The sequence below is a fragment of the Eucalyptus grandis genome, chromosome 9 (assembly GCF_016545825.1).
Source record: "Eucalyptus grandis isolate ANBG69807.140 chromosome 9, ASM1654582v1, whole genome shotgun sequence".
NCBI classification, from domain to species: Eukaryota; Viridiplantae; Streptophyta; class Magnoliopsida; order Myrtales; family Myrtaceae; genus Eucalyptus; species Eucalyptus grandis.
Genome location: NC_052620.1, coordinates 43,484,090 through 43,500,509, shown reverse-complemented (window position 1 = coordinate 43,500,509; position 16,420 = coordinate 43,484,090). Strand labels below are relative to the sequence as shown.

At 41.4% G+C, this 16,420-nt stretch overlaps 3 protein-coding genes across 4 annotated transcripts; 1 reads left to right on the top strand and 2 right to left on the bottom strand.

The window, feature by feature from the left end:
* Window positions 1–268: 268 nt before the first annotated feature.
* LOC104420016 (ras-related protein RABA2a) lies at window positions 269–2,278 on the bottom strand. The gene is made up of 2 exons (XM_010031902.3): window positions 1,833–2,278; window positions 269–1,029 (listed from the first exon to the last, which is right to left on the bottom strand). The coding sequence occupies exons 1-2, from the start codon at window positions 1,995–1,997 to the stop codon at window positions 547–549; spliced, it is 648 nt and encodes a 215-aa protein (XP_010030204.1). The 5' UTR covers window positions 1,998–2,278; the 3' UTR covers window positions 269–546.
* A 1,170-nt stretch (window positions 2,279–3,448) lies between these two features.
* On the bottom strand, window positions 3,449–6,215 carry LOC104420015 (putative 12-oxophytodienoate reductase 11). Its single transcript, XM_010031900.3, has 5 exons — window positions 6,065–6,215; window positions 5,640–5,780; window positions 5,378–5,508; window positions 4,323–4,484; window positions 3,449–4,223 (listed from the first exon to the last, which is right to left on the bottom strand). Exons 1-5 carry the CDS (start codon window positions 6,133–6,135, stop codon window positions 3,631–3,633), a joined length of 1,098 nt encoding a protein of 365 aa, XP_010030202.2. The 5' UTR covers window positions 6,136–6,215; the 3' UTR covers window positions 3,449–3,630.
* Window positions 6,216–12,098: 5,883 nt separating this feature from the next.
* LOC104420014 (elongation factor 1-gamma) lies at window positions 12,099–15,875 on the top strand. Of its 2 annotated transcripts, none has more exons than XM_010031898.3 (8): window positions 12,099–12,232; window positions 12,444–12,488; window positions 13,271–13,417; window positions 13,699–13,759; window positions 13,850–13,902; window positions 14,023–14,124; window positions 14,617–15,124; window positions 15,219–15,875. In XM_010031898.3, the coding sequence occupies exons 2-8, from the start codon at window positions 12,480–12,482 to the stop codon at window positions 15,596–15,598; spliced, it is 1,260 nt and encodes a 419-aa protein (XP_010030200.2). In that variant the 5' UTR covers window positions 12,099–12,232; window positions 12,444–12,479; the 3' UTR covers window positions 15,599–15,875. The 2 variants fall into 2 exon arrangements, with proteins under 2 accessions (XP_010030200.2, XP_010030201.2); XM_010031899.3 differs by having other exon boundaries at window positions 12,148–12,228.
* The last annotated feature ends 545 nt before the right edge of the window (window positions 15,876–16,420 follow it).

The following is a 16,420-nucleotide window of genomic DNA, read 5'->3' as shown; positions in this document are numbered from 1 at the left end:
AAGCCGTCTGTTCCACATCATAATCCGCAATCCCACAGTAAAAGATGCAAGGCTGTTCCCTAATGAGTTTGACGAGCAGAGTGCAGACAGCTTAGTTGTCAGAGAATATGGGTCAACACAAAAAAGCAAGAACGCATAAATGTTTCCTTGCTTCCTGTGTTACTGCTTCTGTTCCACATCATTAGAGATTTACCCACAAGAACATGACAGTGAAGTGCGTTGCTCTCAACACTTCCTCCTCATACAAGAGAACCATGCAGCTGCCCTATTTAAATATTCACCCTCAGTACACACTTCAACATTCCAATATTCTTCTACACACGCTCTTAGCTGAGGAAAATTTCCTATATAAATCATCATATAGAACAATATAACTCAAGCCATCACAAAAGATCGTCAAATGACCCAATAATAATCTTGGAAACAGTCAAAAAATTGGAAAAGAAAGAGAAAGAAGAAAAACAAATTGGAGACAACATATAAACCAGCAGAGAAACTAAGGAAACAAGGACCACAATGGTAAGGGAAAAGAACATAGGATGATCTTCAAGACGAAGAGCAGCATGCCTTCTTCGTGTTGGCTTCTGATTCGCCAACTACAATGGTTTTCCCTTCTTTAATGTTGGCCGGGGCTGCATCTTCTGAGGACAGAGGCTTCTTACTAATTATCCTGTATATCTCTGAGAGAATAGTCTGGAAAGCCTTCTCCACATTCGTCGCTTCCAGGGCGGATGTCTCGATGAACGAGAGGCCCTCTTTCTCGGCATAACTCTGGGCATCTTCAGTAGCCACTGCTCTAAGGTGCTTCAAGTCAGTCTTGTTCCCAATTAGCATGATGACAATGTTGGAATCGGCATGATCCCTCAGCTCCTTCAGCCATCGACTCACATTGTCAAAAGTAGTCGGCTTTGTCACATCGTATACAAGAAGAGCCCCAAGGGCACCCCTGTAGTAGGCGCTGGTGATTGCTCTGTATCGCTCCTGGCCAGCGGTGTCCCATATCTGTGCTTTAACAGTCCTTCCCTCAACCTATAATCAACAAGCAAAATCATGCACTGGTGATTACTCGGAACCAAACACCCCACGGAACGGGGGAACTTTGGGATAACTACATGCCAATTCAGACACACTGCTTTGTGGAAGAAGAGAAGACACACACTAAATCTACAGAGTGAGGAAGAATGACAGATCATAGTGAATTCAACTTTAGTAATATTCTCAGACCCAGATGGCTTTGAATCTACAGAGTGTGCAACCAAGATCTATGGACAATAACGCAAATGAGTAACTTTTTTCCAGATATGCAGTCGGATCACAGTTTGCGACTGGTGTGGCTGTATTACAGCAGCACAGATTCAGATGTCGTCTTGCCATTGTTACTTGTGGAATGAGAATCCGGTGGTGCCTTTTGTGAATACATTCGATACAAGCAGGACAATAACCCTCGATTCGATTCAGCACAAACTCCAAGCAGCAAAATGCCCAACTTTAAGTGCATATCAGATGATTTTGTTCCTTTACCAGCACACCCATTCTCGCATGCAGGAATTCCTCGAATTTCCATGGTAATAAAAAGAAAGCAAAGGGTTGGCGAACACAGTGATACCAGGAAATGAAGTAAGAGAAAGCGTGAGGAAGAGAAACATCGACGGCGGCATAAAATCAGAAGGAGCGCAGGCACAAACAGACAGCGGATCGCTTTAAAAAAGGAATGTTAGGAAGGGCAGATCGAGCGAGTCGAAGACCCGAGTCCCCGCGCATCTAAACATCGACTTCCGAAAAGAGGACCGGGGGGATCTAAGGGAAAGGGGGAAAAGAGAGGGGGGATTTACTTGGAGGGTGCGGGTGGCGAATTCGACGCCGATGGTGGATTTGGACTCGAGGCAGAACTCGTTGCGAGTGAATCGGGAGAGGAGGTTGGATTTGCCGACCCCGGAATCGCCGATCAGCACCACCTTGAACAGGTAATCGTACTCCTCCTCCGCTCTCCTCGCCATTTCCAACCCCTCCCCCTACTTTATCCCTCCCTCTTCCTCCTCTTCTCTTTTGGGGGATTGGTCGGAAGAAGACGAAGAAGAAGAAGCAGAGAAAAGGAGAGCGGGATGAAGCCGAAGCCGAAGCAGAAGCAGCAGCAGGAGCAGGAGCAGGAGGAGATGGGACCCTTCGTCAGCGGCAGCGGGAAGCGAACTCAACTCAACTCGACTGCGAAGGAACAATGCCCAATTAGCAAAGAAGAGGAGGAGACTTTGATTTGAATACACCGCTGCCGAGATTTTCTTCGTTTTCTCTGATTTTAAAAAAAGAAAATATCTAAAACTGCTCTCTCTCTCTCTCTCTCTCTGTATCTGTCGTTGTGGTTGCTATTATTAGTTTTAATTATTCCTCTCCCCTTTTCTTTTCTCTCTCTCTTCATTTCTTTCGACGTTAATAATAACAACGAAAAATAATTATAAAAAAAAGGAAGGAAAAAGAATAAGAAAAGAGAGGGGTTCGGGTTTTTGGTTGCCAGCCAGAGTGGAACTGGCAAAACCTCAGACGAAAACTGGCATCCTTAAACCCGAACAGCACACTTGGCCCGATTGTCTTTTACTTCCTTAGCCCATTCCTCATCTTCGTTTATTTAATTAACAATATCTTTTTTTGTCTCGCCCCTATCTTCGATGTATATGCATCCCTTTATCGATAGGGTTGCATGCCCGTTGCTTGAAAGTAAATGTTAAGAGCTCATTTTGTCTCTGTTTTACTCACCTTCTTTTTGTTTTAGGAACTAACATAAATGGTTCGTGGAATTTGACCCACTGTGTAATGACATCCCTAAAACTTTCAATTTATTTGATATGATCACTACATATTCAATTTAATCAAAATGACATTAAATATTTTTATATAATTTAGGGACTAATTTGAATATATATTAAAAGTCTAGTGAATGAACAACATTGCACGTCAACTCAAAATTTATGAATCACATCGTATGTTAAATCAAATTTTAAATACTATTTTGTTTATATAATCAATGAGCCAAGAGGAAAATTACAATTTTGGAACCTTCTTCAATTATTTATTTCAAACCTCGATTTTTACGTATTTAACCATCTTTTTCCTTACTATGCTTTACATACGTTGGTGTACCCACCCAACCGGGTGTTCCTAATGTTTATTTGCTTTTAAGAGAGTCAACAGTCAACAGGACTTTCCGCCCCACGCGGTCACCTGCTCCGTCGAAAAGACTCCAATGTTTATCATTCACTCCGACGACATCCGGTTCTCGGTGGCTGCGGATTGGTTCCCCAACATTTATTTGATTATTTCTGCAATTAGCGGGTCGTCAAGATCCACGATTACCAACCAAAGACATGAGCAACTTATCGTGTTTCTTCTTTGATGACGAGGACCTATGTACCGACTCTTGTTTTCTGACGAAATCTGCGTAATACTTCTATCAATCTTGGCAAACAAAGGTCACCTTCTCATTATAGAAAAGAAGCTGAAAAACACTCCCTGTTCTTAATTTTTATTGTATTGTTGGATTATCCAAACGAGAACGAGGGAGCTTTTAGGGGGTGTGGTACATCAACCGAGTTCGTTCTCTGCAAATACAGAGCCGGGCCGGTGGATGGATGTTGAATTTCATGCAGGGACCTCGAGGAATGGATAATCGGTGTACCCGACCACCGGATCTGGGATGTAAAAGGTGTTCCTGTCGTACTTGTTGAGCGGCGCATTCAGCTCGAGCCGCCTCGGCAAATCCGGGTTTGCTAGGAACACGCGGCCGTACGCTATCAGGTCCGCATAGCCTTCCTCGATTGCCTTGTCCCCGTCGTCTCTTCTGTACCCTCCCGCCGCAATGAACGTGCCCTTGAAGGCCTTTCTCATGGTGAAAAGGCTGTGTGGACTCTCTAGCTTGTCCCCCATTCGGACCATCCTTGGCTCAATCACATGCAGGTAGACTAATCCATAGTTGTTGAGTGCATTGGCCATGTAGAGCCCCAGCGCGTTCGGGTCGGAATCCGCTGTCTCCATGTAATCGGCAAACGGCGATAGCCTCATCCCGACTCTGTCAGCTCCAATCTCATTCACCACTGCTTCTACCACTTCTAATGCGAAGCGACAACGCTTCTCCAGGCTCCCCCCGTACTCGTCGGTCCTATGGTTCACTTGGTCTTTCATGAACTGGTCTATCAAATAGCCATTCGCTCCATGGACCTCCACTCCATCAAATCCTGTCACCACCCATATATATGCACAGTCACACTTTCGTATCGACTACCTTGGTATTCTGGCCATCACGGCTCAATGAATGCAGGATAAGAACTTCTCACCTGCTTCAATCGCATTACGGGCAGCAAGCCTGAAGTCGTTGACGATGTGAGGGATTTCATCGACTCGGAGACGATGGGGAGGGGACCAGTCCCCTCCATCAAGCCCGGGGGTCACCCCCTTGTCCGTACTTGACATCGGAGCTTCACCATTCGGCTGATAACCTGCAGCGGACGAGTTCAAGCATTATGCTCAGGGCCTGCGATCTGCAGCAATCCTTTTCGACGTTTTCGTCACACGCGGCATTTAACATGTGAATGAAGCTAGCCCATGCAACTTCATAACAAGACAAGAGAGAGAGAGAGAGAGAGAGAGAGAGGGAGGGAGAAAAGAAAAAGCCAAATGCATCCTTTTCTTTTGGACCACAGTGAAATTGAACGATTACTTTTCTTTTTTAAAGTCCGTCTCTTCTCTGTTCAGCTGAAAGCCTGAAATCCATTGTCACGACTTCCAAACCAAAACGCCAGCACAGGCATGAAACAGAGATACATAGGATTCACACGTTCTCAACCTCAACCCCACGCATCAGAATAGTCTAACAAAAAAAATATCGGACCGACTATGATCCATCTAAACTAGTTAGGATCGATCTAAACCAGTCCATTTCTGATAGGCTGTCTTGTGTTTCAAATAAGTTGTTTAATAGTTGGCATGTTGAATCGTATCAGTAATAAATGGGTTGGTTTAGATGGATCCATCTCTCCCTTCTTGGAAATGCCCTTGTACAATTGGCTGGGGCTTGCTTTTTTCTTTTTTCTTTTTACTTTCTTTTCCGTAGGACAGGAGCATATGCAGATTCACCGGGAAAGCCACAGAGCACGGCCAAGTGGACAATCTCTTGCTCTAATAATCGACCTCCTTGTGGTTTCTAGCGAAAATCGCATGCTAATACATTCGTTTTCACATCAAAATGCCTCTTAATTTGTCTTTTGCTCATGACAACAACATGAATTCAGTGAATCAAAGTTCAAACCACGGTATTAGAAAGTTTCTGGGAACCAAAATTCAGGTTTTTCATTTACTTCAGTAAATGAACAAAATTAAGAGGTTTTCTTACTATAGCTGGAAACACGACCGACATGCCAAATCTGGCAAAAGAAAACTCCGCCCTTTTCATGAACAGCATCCACGATCGGTTTCCAAGCTTCCACTTGCTCTCTTGTCCAAATACCAGGCGTTTCTGGATACCTTCAAGCATATTACAATAGCGACGCTGTGTCATACTACTTTTGAAGGCAGGAGTCCAAAATGAAATGTCTCGTGTGCAAGGAGGGGGAGAGCATGAAAAAGATATGAAACAAGGAAACAGAGAAATATACCCTTGGGCGGTATTGGAAATGCCCGTGGCTTCGGCGATGAGAAGGCCACCGGGGGTGGTGCGCTGGGAGTAGTAAAGGACGGCATGGGGTTGAGGGATATTGCCGTAGGACCGGCTTCTCGTCAATGGTGGCAACACGATCCTGCGATGATGTTGTGCCGTGAAGCAAACAAAAGGAGTTAAGATCAAGAGACGAGAACGGGTTAGCGGTCCACATCTGATAAACTAAAGGAAAGCTGCATATCCAATCACTCAAGAAAGGACAAGCAAGATAAGCTGATGCTGAAACAGGGGAATACAGTTCTATTCGCTCCTCATTAAAAGCAAGAAGAAGTAACAGCACAGATAGCTCAGGGAGAGAGAGAGGAATTGTGCTTGGAAATGGAAACATGGAAGGGAAACACAGAGAGAGAGAGAGAGAGAGACCTGTGGGACAGGTTGAAGTTGCCCATTTTGTAAGGAGTGAGGAGAGGGATGGAGTTGGGCTTGGCTGCCATGGCTGTTCTTGGCTTATGCTGTCTCGAGCTCTTTACCTGTGTTGTATTCGTTTTCTTTGCGATTCAAAGTTTTAGAGCTGATTCTTATAGATCCGAGGAGAAGATATGAATTTTGCAAACAGGGATGGAACATCATAATAATAATAATAATAATAATAATAATAATAATAATAATAATAATAATGGGGAAAGAAAAGGTTGAATGTGCAAGGAAGGTCCTTCCTTTCAATGAGAGGACATGTGACGACTTTTTCTTATTAGTGCATTGGACCAGTTCACATTAACAAAACATGCAAACTTTGACTTCGATTTTCCCCTTCCAGATGCGTAGCTTTTGCCAACACCACACATCATGTCCTTTCTAATCATTTCCCCTTCCTTTCTGCTTTTAAATACCTAGTTCATCTGATTATATATTTACACGCTTCAATCTTATGTTAAATCTAATCTTACATGAAATGAAATGTTAAAAAGCATTTAAATATTAAATCACACTTTCATGTTATATATTAAATTCTTGAAACGATGGACGTTAGTCTTATGAAATTTCAATATTTATGAAAGAGAAAATCGCTCCTCTTCCTTCATGTGTCGAGCCCCTTGACGTGTTCCGCTATCTAGGTAGGATTCCTAGTCATTCCCAGGGCCAATAAATGAAATCCCCCTCCAAGTCCCGATCACCTCATGCAATGGAGAAGAGCATATTTGGGAAGAAATTCCTCTTATTTATTAAAATTTTCAATTCATGCGTTAGCAAAATAAGGACCTGTTCTCAAAAGGATCCTATAATTTAATTATTGATCTTTGACGTATACCTAACCACTTGATAAAATTTTCTAATCAAGAATGGGATTAAAAATAGATCCATGACCAGCAATCTCGATCGTAGTACAACTGCCCCCAACAAACTTTGCCCCCATTCGATGGATTTTAACCCATGGCGGACCTCGAGCGTGAGATTAGCGTCTTTCATAGTTTAGTTGGGAGAATTGTCCAAAAAGTCTTAAACCTATTGCAATTTTGCTAATTCAGTCATAAACCTTTCAATATTGCCATTGAGTCATAAACCTTTTGTCGGTTTGCCAATTGAGTTCATTCCAATCAATTTCGCCGGAAAATGCCGGTGGTACGTGACGACGCCGACGGCGCCATGTTTAAAAATATTTTAATATTTTTTTTAAACATTTTCTATTTTTTCCTTTTTTTTTTTTTTGAGATCCGCCCTTTTCCAGTATGGTAGAAAGATTCATGTATTTCTGGCCTCGGCGGGCCGACATTTTTTTTGGGCGAATATTTTCTGTTTTTTTCCTTTCTTTTTCTTTTTGGCTTTTCCCTTCACCGTTTTAAATGGCCAGCCTTGCCGAGCGAGGCCAGCTGGCTGGCCTTCGCCCGCCACCGGCGAGGGAGCCCTCACCGAGGCTCACCCTCGCCCGGGCGTCGGCCTCGCACGGCGAGGCCGCCCGCCTTGGCCTTGAGGGGGCGTCGGCTTGTGGTCTGGTCTAGGTCAGGCCGACGCTCGGCCAAGGTGAGGCCGAGCCCGCATGGGCGAGGGCGAGCCGGATCTAGCGAGGCCGGCTTTCACTAGCGAGGCTAGCCTCACCCGACGCGTCGTCGCCGTCACCATCGCCCTCGGCCTCCCTCGCTTGTGGCGGGCGAGGCCACGGCTGGTTGTGGCGGTGGTCGGCCACCGGAAAAGGGCAAGGGAAAAGCCAAAAAAAAAAAAAAAAAAGGAAAAAATATTTAAAAATAAAAAAAATTTAAAATATTAAAATATTATTAAAAATGTCCACGTTAGCGCTGGCGGTCCCACATGGCATCACCGGTGTCCACGTTAGCATTTTCCGGCCAAAATTGGCCGGCTCAATTGGCAAACTGACAAAAGGTTTATGACTCAATTGGCAAGATTGAAAGGTTTATGACTGAATTGACAAAACTGCAATAGGTTTAGGACTTTTTAGATAATTTTCCCTAGTTTAGTTGGTCAATCCTGTGTTAGGGTCACATGCTTAAAGGGAGGCCCCTTGGTCCCTTGCTCTTCTTTCGTTGGTGGTAATTGGAAGGTTACAATGCTCGTCCGAACTAACCTCATATTTGTCGTTTATTCATTTTTACCATGCCAACACTTTTGATTCACGAGAGTGCAGGAGTCCGTAGCAATATGGGTTCAAATAGTGTAGTCGTTTGACCTAGGTATGTTGATGATTATAATCGGTCGTGATTACAGTTTGATCTTAATCTAATGGTGAAGGGCGTGTTATTGTCTGCAGCTGTATATGACCATGCCAACCTCTCTTGCAATCGACTCGACAGAGGACCTAAAGAAACGTGGTGACGGGCTTAGTAGTGCATTAGTCATGGTTTTAGCAATGAGGCCAATAGACTTTATAGAAATAAGAAAGAACTGCGAAGACTATTTTGAATTGGATGAAATGTAAGATTACTAATTTAAATCCCAATTCGAGAAAATTTATAATTAGAAAGGCTTAAGGACATATGGCATTTCGACAGGAGAGCTGAGCACAAGAACAATGCTATAGTTGAGTAAATATGCAAATAAATACTAATGTCCACTTGATTGACTTGAGAAGGTAGTCATTGGTAACTGCTTGTGGTGCCTTTATTAAAATATTTTTTTCCAGAGACAATTCCCATGAAGGAGTTTAAGATTAGGATGATCTGAATTTTAATCGGAATGCAAGATAATTTTAACATGAATGATGACCCTCTAGTATATATAGATCGTGAAATTGTCAGCCGAAGTGCTAAATATTATCAATCACTTATCTCAATATGGCGCATGGGTGATAATGAGTAAAATTTGGATGTATTTTTTTGGGCTATCAGAAATTTCAAGGTTGAAATATATGTGAATTTGGTTTATATGTGGCAAGAAAATATATCAAGTATTTAAAAATAATTTCGATCTCAAGAGAGATGGGAAAGTACCTTTATCCTTTTTTGGTCAGTCGAAAGGACTTCCATTTGCAAGCAATGCTAATTATTGGTTCATAAATCTGGTTTTGCAAGTGACTTGTTAGGCGTGAATGAACCTTTCAAGCAATTGCACCCTATTTAAAGATCAACAACGATACCACATGACCACCGGCCGTGGTGGCTCCGCTAGGTAAGCTTCAATGACCTTTTGCGTAGAAGGGGAGAGGTTCGAAGCCCTTGTAACGCAAGAAGGCTGGCATGAGACGCTAGGTGTATTAAGTGTGACGCCGTGGTGGTGGGTCTTGTGCTAGCGTCACCAGGGGGTTTACGGTGCGGCTATCGGCTGCAAGCCTGTTCCTCCTATCTCAAAAATAAAAAAAAAAACAACGATACCACATGTACCATCAATCGCGGTGGCTCCGCTGGATAAGGCATGATCCTCAATCTAAAGGTGAGGGGTTCAAACCTGAAGATGCTAGCGTCACCGGGGGTTTACGGCTCGACCGACGCTATAAGCTAGTTTCCGTGTCCCAAAAAAAAAAAAAAAGAAAAAAAAAACAACGATACCGCATGTCATTTTATAAACCAAAAAAAAGAAAACAACGATACCACATGTCACTTTATAAACCAGGTTAAGTATGACATTTCCCTTCTTTGCATCTGCCTTCAAATCCGGCTAGCCCAAATCGGCCCACTATCCATTAAAAGAGAGGGATAACGACATAAATTATCTTTAAACTTTGATCTAATGTACAGTTTAATCCTAAACTTTTAATTTGTTCAATGCGATTTCTGAATTCTAGTTCTATATGTAATATAATTCATAAATTTTAATTTATTTAATATAATCCATGAACTTTTGGTATATATTGAATATAATTATTGTATTATATGAAAATGTTCAATGTTGTTATTCTATTATAGATATAAAACTATGTCACCTCTATTGTTGTTGGCTCCAGAGAGGATCGAATAAAAAATGTGGTGGTGAGCCTAGGGGTACCTTTATCGTGATTTTAGCAATGAAGCCAAGGGACTTGAAAAGGCATAAAAGGAAGCATGAATACTATTTTAATTACATAAAAAGACGACCAATTTAAACCTCATCTCAATAAAATCCATGTCAAAATTTGGGGTGATCGGTTTCATAATCGGTAAATTTTGAATCTAGGATCCATCTTATCAGGCTGGTTCCCCATTTCTGTAATTGGGAACTAATCTTGTTAACCTCGAAATGGTTGGTGTTTTTCTTTGTCTTTTTTTTTTGGTACCATTTTATTATGTACAAATATGCCGTGTGTCAAACATGAATGCTATTCTTTCTATTTGAGGATAATATTAAAATATGTTTGATTTCAACAAATATTTTCTTTTTAAAAAGAAGTAAAAGAACTTATTTAAGGTATGGAGTAAACTAATTTAGAATCGGTTTGATTCTAGGTTTTGTAGTAGAATCAGCCTTGTGGGTTCTAAGTTCTAGCTTCCCAAGGAAAATTGATTGGTTCAGGGTATGGAATCGAGAACCAAGCTAGTCTAGGCTGGTTCTCAATTTTTGGAATAGGGACTTGGACTAGTCCTTATGTGAATCGGCTCGGTCATCCTTGGTGACAATAGTGTAAGGACAAATAATACACATATCTAAAAGTAAATATAGCATTTGATAGGAGAGTCGAGCACAATAACAATAACAGAGTTGTGTTAATATGTCAAAAAACCTAATATCTAATTGATTGAATTGAGAAGGCGATCCACCGGAAAATAAAGGATCACGTCTAGCATTACCTAATGCCGAGTGTCATTGGTGATCAGTAGTGGGCCTAACGATCCTAGGTTTAAGGATCAATGGTCCCTTTACCATATTAGTTTTTTGGGATAAGTGGATTGGAAATTTTAAATCCTATTATAAAGTGCAATTGAGTTTCTAAATTTTCAAAAACTGCAATTAAGTTTTTCATTAACTCCATTAAACATGGTTGACGTGCTCTTTTTATTATTTTCTCTCAAACAAAGCATTGATGCAGTTATAACATTAAAACATAAAGCCAAAATAATGTTGTTTTTGTTCGAATCTTATTTTTAATCCAAATCTAATCCAACTCAAACAAGCTAAAATTTAAAAAATAAATAAAAAGAAAATAGAAATTCTAGTCCCTTGCCATCGTCATAAAAAAGGGCTAGCAATGGCGGGCGACCCTCCTCAGCCATTGCCCCACCATCGCCACCTGTTTTTTTTTTTTTTTTAATTCAACTAAATTTTTAAAATCAAAATAGCTTGAACCAAAACAACGTCATTTTACCCTAATACTTCATGTTTTAGTCACGAACGAAAGAGAAAAAAAGAAAAGAGAAACTACCTTAACATTTTCTAATTTGATAAGTTTTAGAATTTGATTTTACATTTTAAAAGTTTTAGAACTTAATTGTATTTTTGTGACAAGATTTGAGGTTTTCAATATAGTTATCCTTATTTTTCTCTAGAAGATAATGGCCACAAATGCTGGTAAGATTAGGACAATTTTGATTTTTAATGGAAATTCGAGATAGTTTTGATGATCATGACAATTCTCTAGCAAAGCTCGATTGTAAAATTGTCAGTTGAAGTGGGATAATAAGTGAAATTTGGAGATACTTTTCTCTGTCTTCCAATAAATTATGGGATTAGCTTAGACTTTTAGGATAGTCAACTGTGGTACCACCAAATTCTCACGTGGTACTAAATAAGGTGTTGGATTTATTTGTCTTTCAATAAAATTATGAGATTAGGTTAAGTTTTTAGAACAGTTGGCTGTGGTGTTATCAAATTCTCACATGATATCAAGTGAGGCGTCGGATGCTAGTGACCCTTTAAATAATCGTGCAGTATTTTAAGTTTGCACATCACTTTATAAACTGATTTTTTTTTTGAATAAACTAATTTAAGTAACAGCGTTTCCTTCCCCCGCAAGTCCCGTCGGGTTCAGGCCCAGCCCAAACCGACCGACTATCCAATTAAAGAACGAAGGAACGACCCGACCCGACCCGCGAAGGAACCCGCATATGCCAATGGTATATTTTTATCTCAAGCCCCACCAAAACCCTAAAACGCAGGCTTGGCACATCGCGCCCTCACTCCATCTCCGTCTGCTCGAGCTTCTCGCTGCTGTAGGAGCTCTCCCATCCGTAGGTATCGCCTCTCCCTCTCTCCGCTGCGAGTCGAGTCTCTTTCGATTTGCACGCGCATGTCCGAATCGCGCTCTCCGCGATTGCTTCTCCGCCGATCGTTCTCAATCTGGTTTCTCTGTCGTTTTCCGTTCCATCGCGTCGCCGATTTGCTATTTTTTGACTTATCCGATCCCCCCCCTTCCCTTTTTTTGCACTCGTGTTTCTTGATGCAGATCTGAAATCGGAGTTGCGAGATTTCCCGCGACGCCATGGCTCTGGTTAGTTCGAATCCGAATGCGTTATCTTTTTCTCACATTATACGTGAATCCGGGGGTGGATGTTTAATCAGCGTTATTCTTACCATTGCTTTTTGTCTGATTTTTGCTTCTTCCTTTTTTTTTTTGTCGTCTTCTTTCTGGGAATGAGAAGGATTTGAACTTTTGGTTAGTGGGCGTGCCTTGGAATGGCCCTGATCTGTTCAGAACGTCCCCTTCGGATGTCCCATGGTTTTTGTATTCCGGCTCAACCCGCGTATCTCTGTCTCCGTAGATTTGTTGCCTGACCAATAATCCTATGCATGTACAGTACAACCATCGTGACTGGTCTCCTAACTGAGTAATCCATTAGATTAATAATATGATACTGCTACTATGACGCGTTCATCACCAGGGACAGATGGTAGGGATTTTTTCTTGTCAGGATAAAAATTAGATCAGTAATTATTAGATTAATTAACATGGTGTTGTTACTATTGAAAAAATATGCTTCAAATTAAAGTTGCCTTGTTTCGTGTGCCTATAGTACTATTTTTCATGGTTTTAGAGCTGTTTTCTAAGTTTTATCAGTTTGCGGGGACAAACTGAAATGGAAATTTTCACTATTGAGTTATCTGCATATCTTCTTGGAAATTTGATGGGGGCAAAATTTATTCCTCAAAGCCAACGTAATATGAAAGTTATCATCCATTTTTGAGTTTTGGACAAGGGCAAGAGCCCCGTTTACCTTCAATATAGGTTTGTCCCTCTTCATAACTCACGCCGCTACTTGATCCCCATTGCAGGTTGTGCACGCCACAAGTAACAAAAATGTCTACAAGGCACTCATTGCTGCAGAATACACTGGTGTGAAAGTTGAACTGGCACCGAATTTTGAGATGGGTGTTTCAAATAAAACTCCCGAGTTTATCAAGATGAACCCTATTGGAAAGGTATATAGATGCCATTTTGGTATTTTATTTTTGTGACAGACTAGTTAACTGAATCCAACACAGCTTAATCTATTGAAGTCCGTGATGATTCGTCATTCCTTTTTCCCCTCTCTTGCCTAGCAAGACAGCTCTTATACATCAGGAGAGGCAACGATGCAATTTGAACTGTGGGGAGAATGCGTGACTTGATGGGATTTTGTCTTCTTGCTTAGTTTAGGTTTAAGATGGTGTAGTGCCAATTTCATATTTATTTTGTTGCTGAAGATTTCTTCTCTCTCTAGATCCCTGTGTTGGAAACACCTGATGGCCCTGTCTTCGAGAGCAATGCCATTGCCCGTTATGGTATCTTTTTCTCTCCCTGTTATTTCATTAGTAACTTTTGGGCAGTGCTCACTTTTACCACATATGATTGTTTGATTCTCTTCAATGCAGTTTGTCGGTTGAAGGCAGACAATCCCTTGTACGGATCTTCTTTGATTGATTATGTAAGACACTTTTATGTGTTTTGCTTGCTTACTTAATTTCCTCTTCGTTTACTTCTGCATTATTTTCTGTTGAGAAACTGACCGTATCTTTATCATATATTGGTGACTTGTCGTTGGCAGGCTCATATTGAACAATGGATTGATTTCTCATCTCTGGAAGTTGATGCCAACATTTTGAACTGGTTGAGACCGAGAATGGGACGGGCAGTGTACCTTCCTCCGGTAAGTTGCCCTTGCCGATATAAAGTGTAGCTTTTCAACTTGTTTTTTTGGACTTGGACATTTTTTATTGGTCCCTACTATAATGAGAATGCTTATTCTACTTCTTCAACACATGATGAAGTATTTTCCAGTATGGTAGGATCAGTTTCTTTTCACAGGCTAAATCCATGTGATACATAGCCCATTTATTCTGAAGGAAAGCTTTGGGTTGACCCTGCATTTTTTTTTCTCTACAATGGGTGATTAAGAGAGTTTCTTCTATTTTTAAGAGTAACAAGTTGGTAGTTTCTTTTCTAGAGGTAACTTAAGTATCTAGCTGATGTGGTGCCTAGAAGGTGCCATATATGAAACCATGTTGCTTTGTTATTTGAGTATTGCTAATTCTACAAGGGGGATACTCCTTATATGCCTTTTACGATGGTATTCTAGCTTGGTTTATCTCATTGTTCTCTGTGCTAATTATAACGCAAAATCATAAAATTTTGCATGAAGGCTGAGGAAGCTGTAATTGCCGCCCTGAAGAGGGCGTTAGGTGCTTTGAATGTGCATCTTTCGTCCAATACCTATTTGGTCGGGCACTCTGTGACCTTGGCTGACATTATCACGACCTGCAACTTGTTCATGGGATTCACCAAACTTTTGCCCAAGAGCTTTACCTCAGAGTTCCCTCATGTAGAGAGGTACTTCTGGACCATGGTTAATCAGCCAAATTTCAAAAAGGTGCTGGGAGAGGTGAAGCAAGCCGAATCTGTTCCACCGATTCAATCAGCAAAGAAGCCTGCCCAGCCAAAAGAGGCAGCTAAACCAAAGCCCAAGGAAGAGCCAAAGAAGAAGGAAGCTCCAAAAGAGCCCAAAGCAGAAGCTGCTGAGGAGGAAGAGGCGCCCAAGCCAAAGGCAAAGAATCCTCTGGATCTCTTGCCTCCGAGTAAGATGATATTGGATGAGTGGAAGAGGCTCTACTCAAATACCAAGACCAACTTCCGTGAAGTTGCAATTAAAGGTATCATGTCATTTATATCTTGATTTAATCTTGTTCATTTAACTTGCCAATGAGAATTTATGTTTACTTCATTTGTGCTATTTTCCTGATGCAGGATTCTGGGACATGTATGATCCTGAGGGATACTCACTGTGGTTCTGTGATTACAAGTACAATGATGAGAATACCGTTTCTTTTGTCACCTTGAACAAAGTAGGTGGATTTCTGCAGCGTATGGACCTTGCTCGCAAGTATGCATTTGGAAAGATGCTGGTGATCGGGTCGGAGGCGCCTTTCAAGGTGAAGGGTCTGTGGCTTTTCCGCGGGCAAGAAGTCCCGCAGTTTGTGATCGATGAGTGTTATGACATGGAGCTCTATGAGTGGAAGAAGGTCGACATTTCAGACGAGGCCCAGAAGGAGCGCGTTAGCCAGATGATTGAGGATCAGGAGCCATTCGAGGGAGAGGCCCTGTTGGATGCCAAGTGCTTCAAATGAGTGAGGGAAGGGGAGGCCCCAGATGATCTGATCTAAACTTTTTTTCGCTGTCTCTTTTTTCCCCCAGCTTTTAAATTTTGATTGATTTGGGTAGAGTCTGTACTTGCAGTCTGAACAGAAACTGAAGTAATAGCAATTTGTCATTTGAGTGACACACGTATTTTGACTTATCCTCGTGGATTTCTACTAGGATATTAAGTATGTATCGTTTATTTTTGGGGTGCCGTGGATCACTGCTTAATACGAAAATGTAGTGAAATGTGTGCTTTTCAGATTATAATGAGATGCTTGTTAGCTTTGGATTTATTGGGTCGAGGATGGCAGGATGGCAGCATGAGCATATGACAGGATGGCTCGTTATTTTGTTGGGACCATAAGTAGGGCGGTGGCGAAGGGAAACGAGTTAGCAGAGGTGATGAGTGATTTTGGGGAGAGGGGGCACTGGCATCGTGTGCTTTTTTTTTTTATCTTGGATCCGTTTTTGTTTTTTTTTTTTTTTTTTTTTTTTTTTGGGGGGGGTTGGTAATTAATGAGCGTGTAGCAAACGTAAATCCTATTGCTTTCGATTCAATTGCCGAGAAAGAAATTTGTCTCTCCTTCAGTTATCTTGGGAATAATAAGAGGAGAAGAGAGGAAGAAATGTTGAGAAACGCAACCTTCCAATTTATTCTGGCGGAGAGTGAAAGAGAAAGAAGAGAAGTCTCGTAAAAGTGGAACTTTCGATCTTTTCAAGTGGCCACCGACAGTGAAGCATATTTGCATAGAAATGCTGACGGATGGTCTGGTTTATATATAAGCCGAAGAGGTTCTCTTAAGGACCAT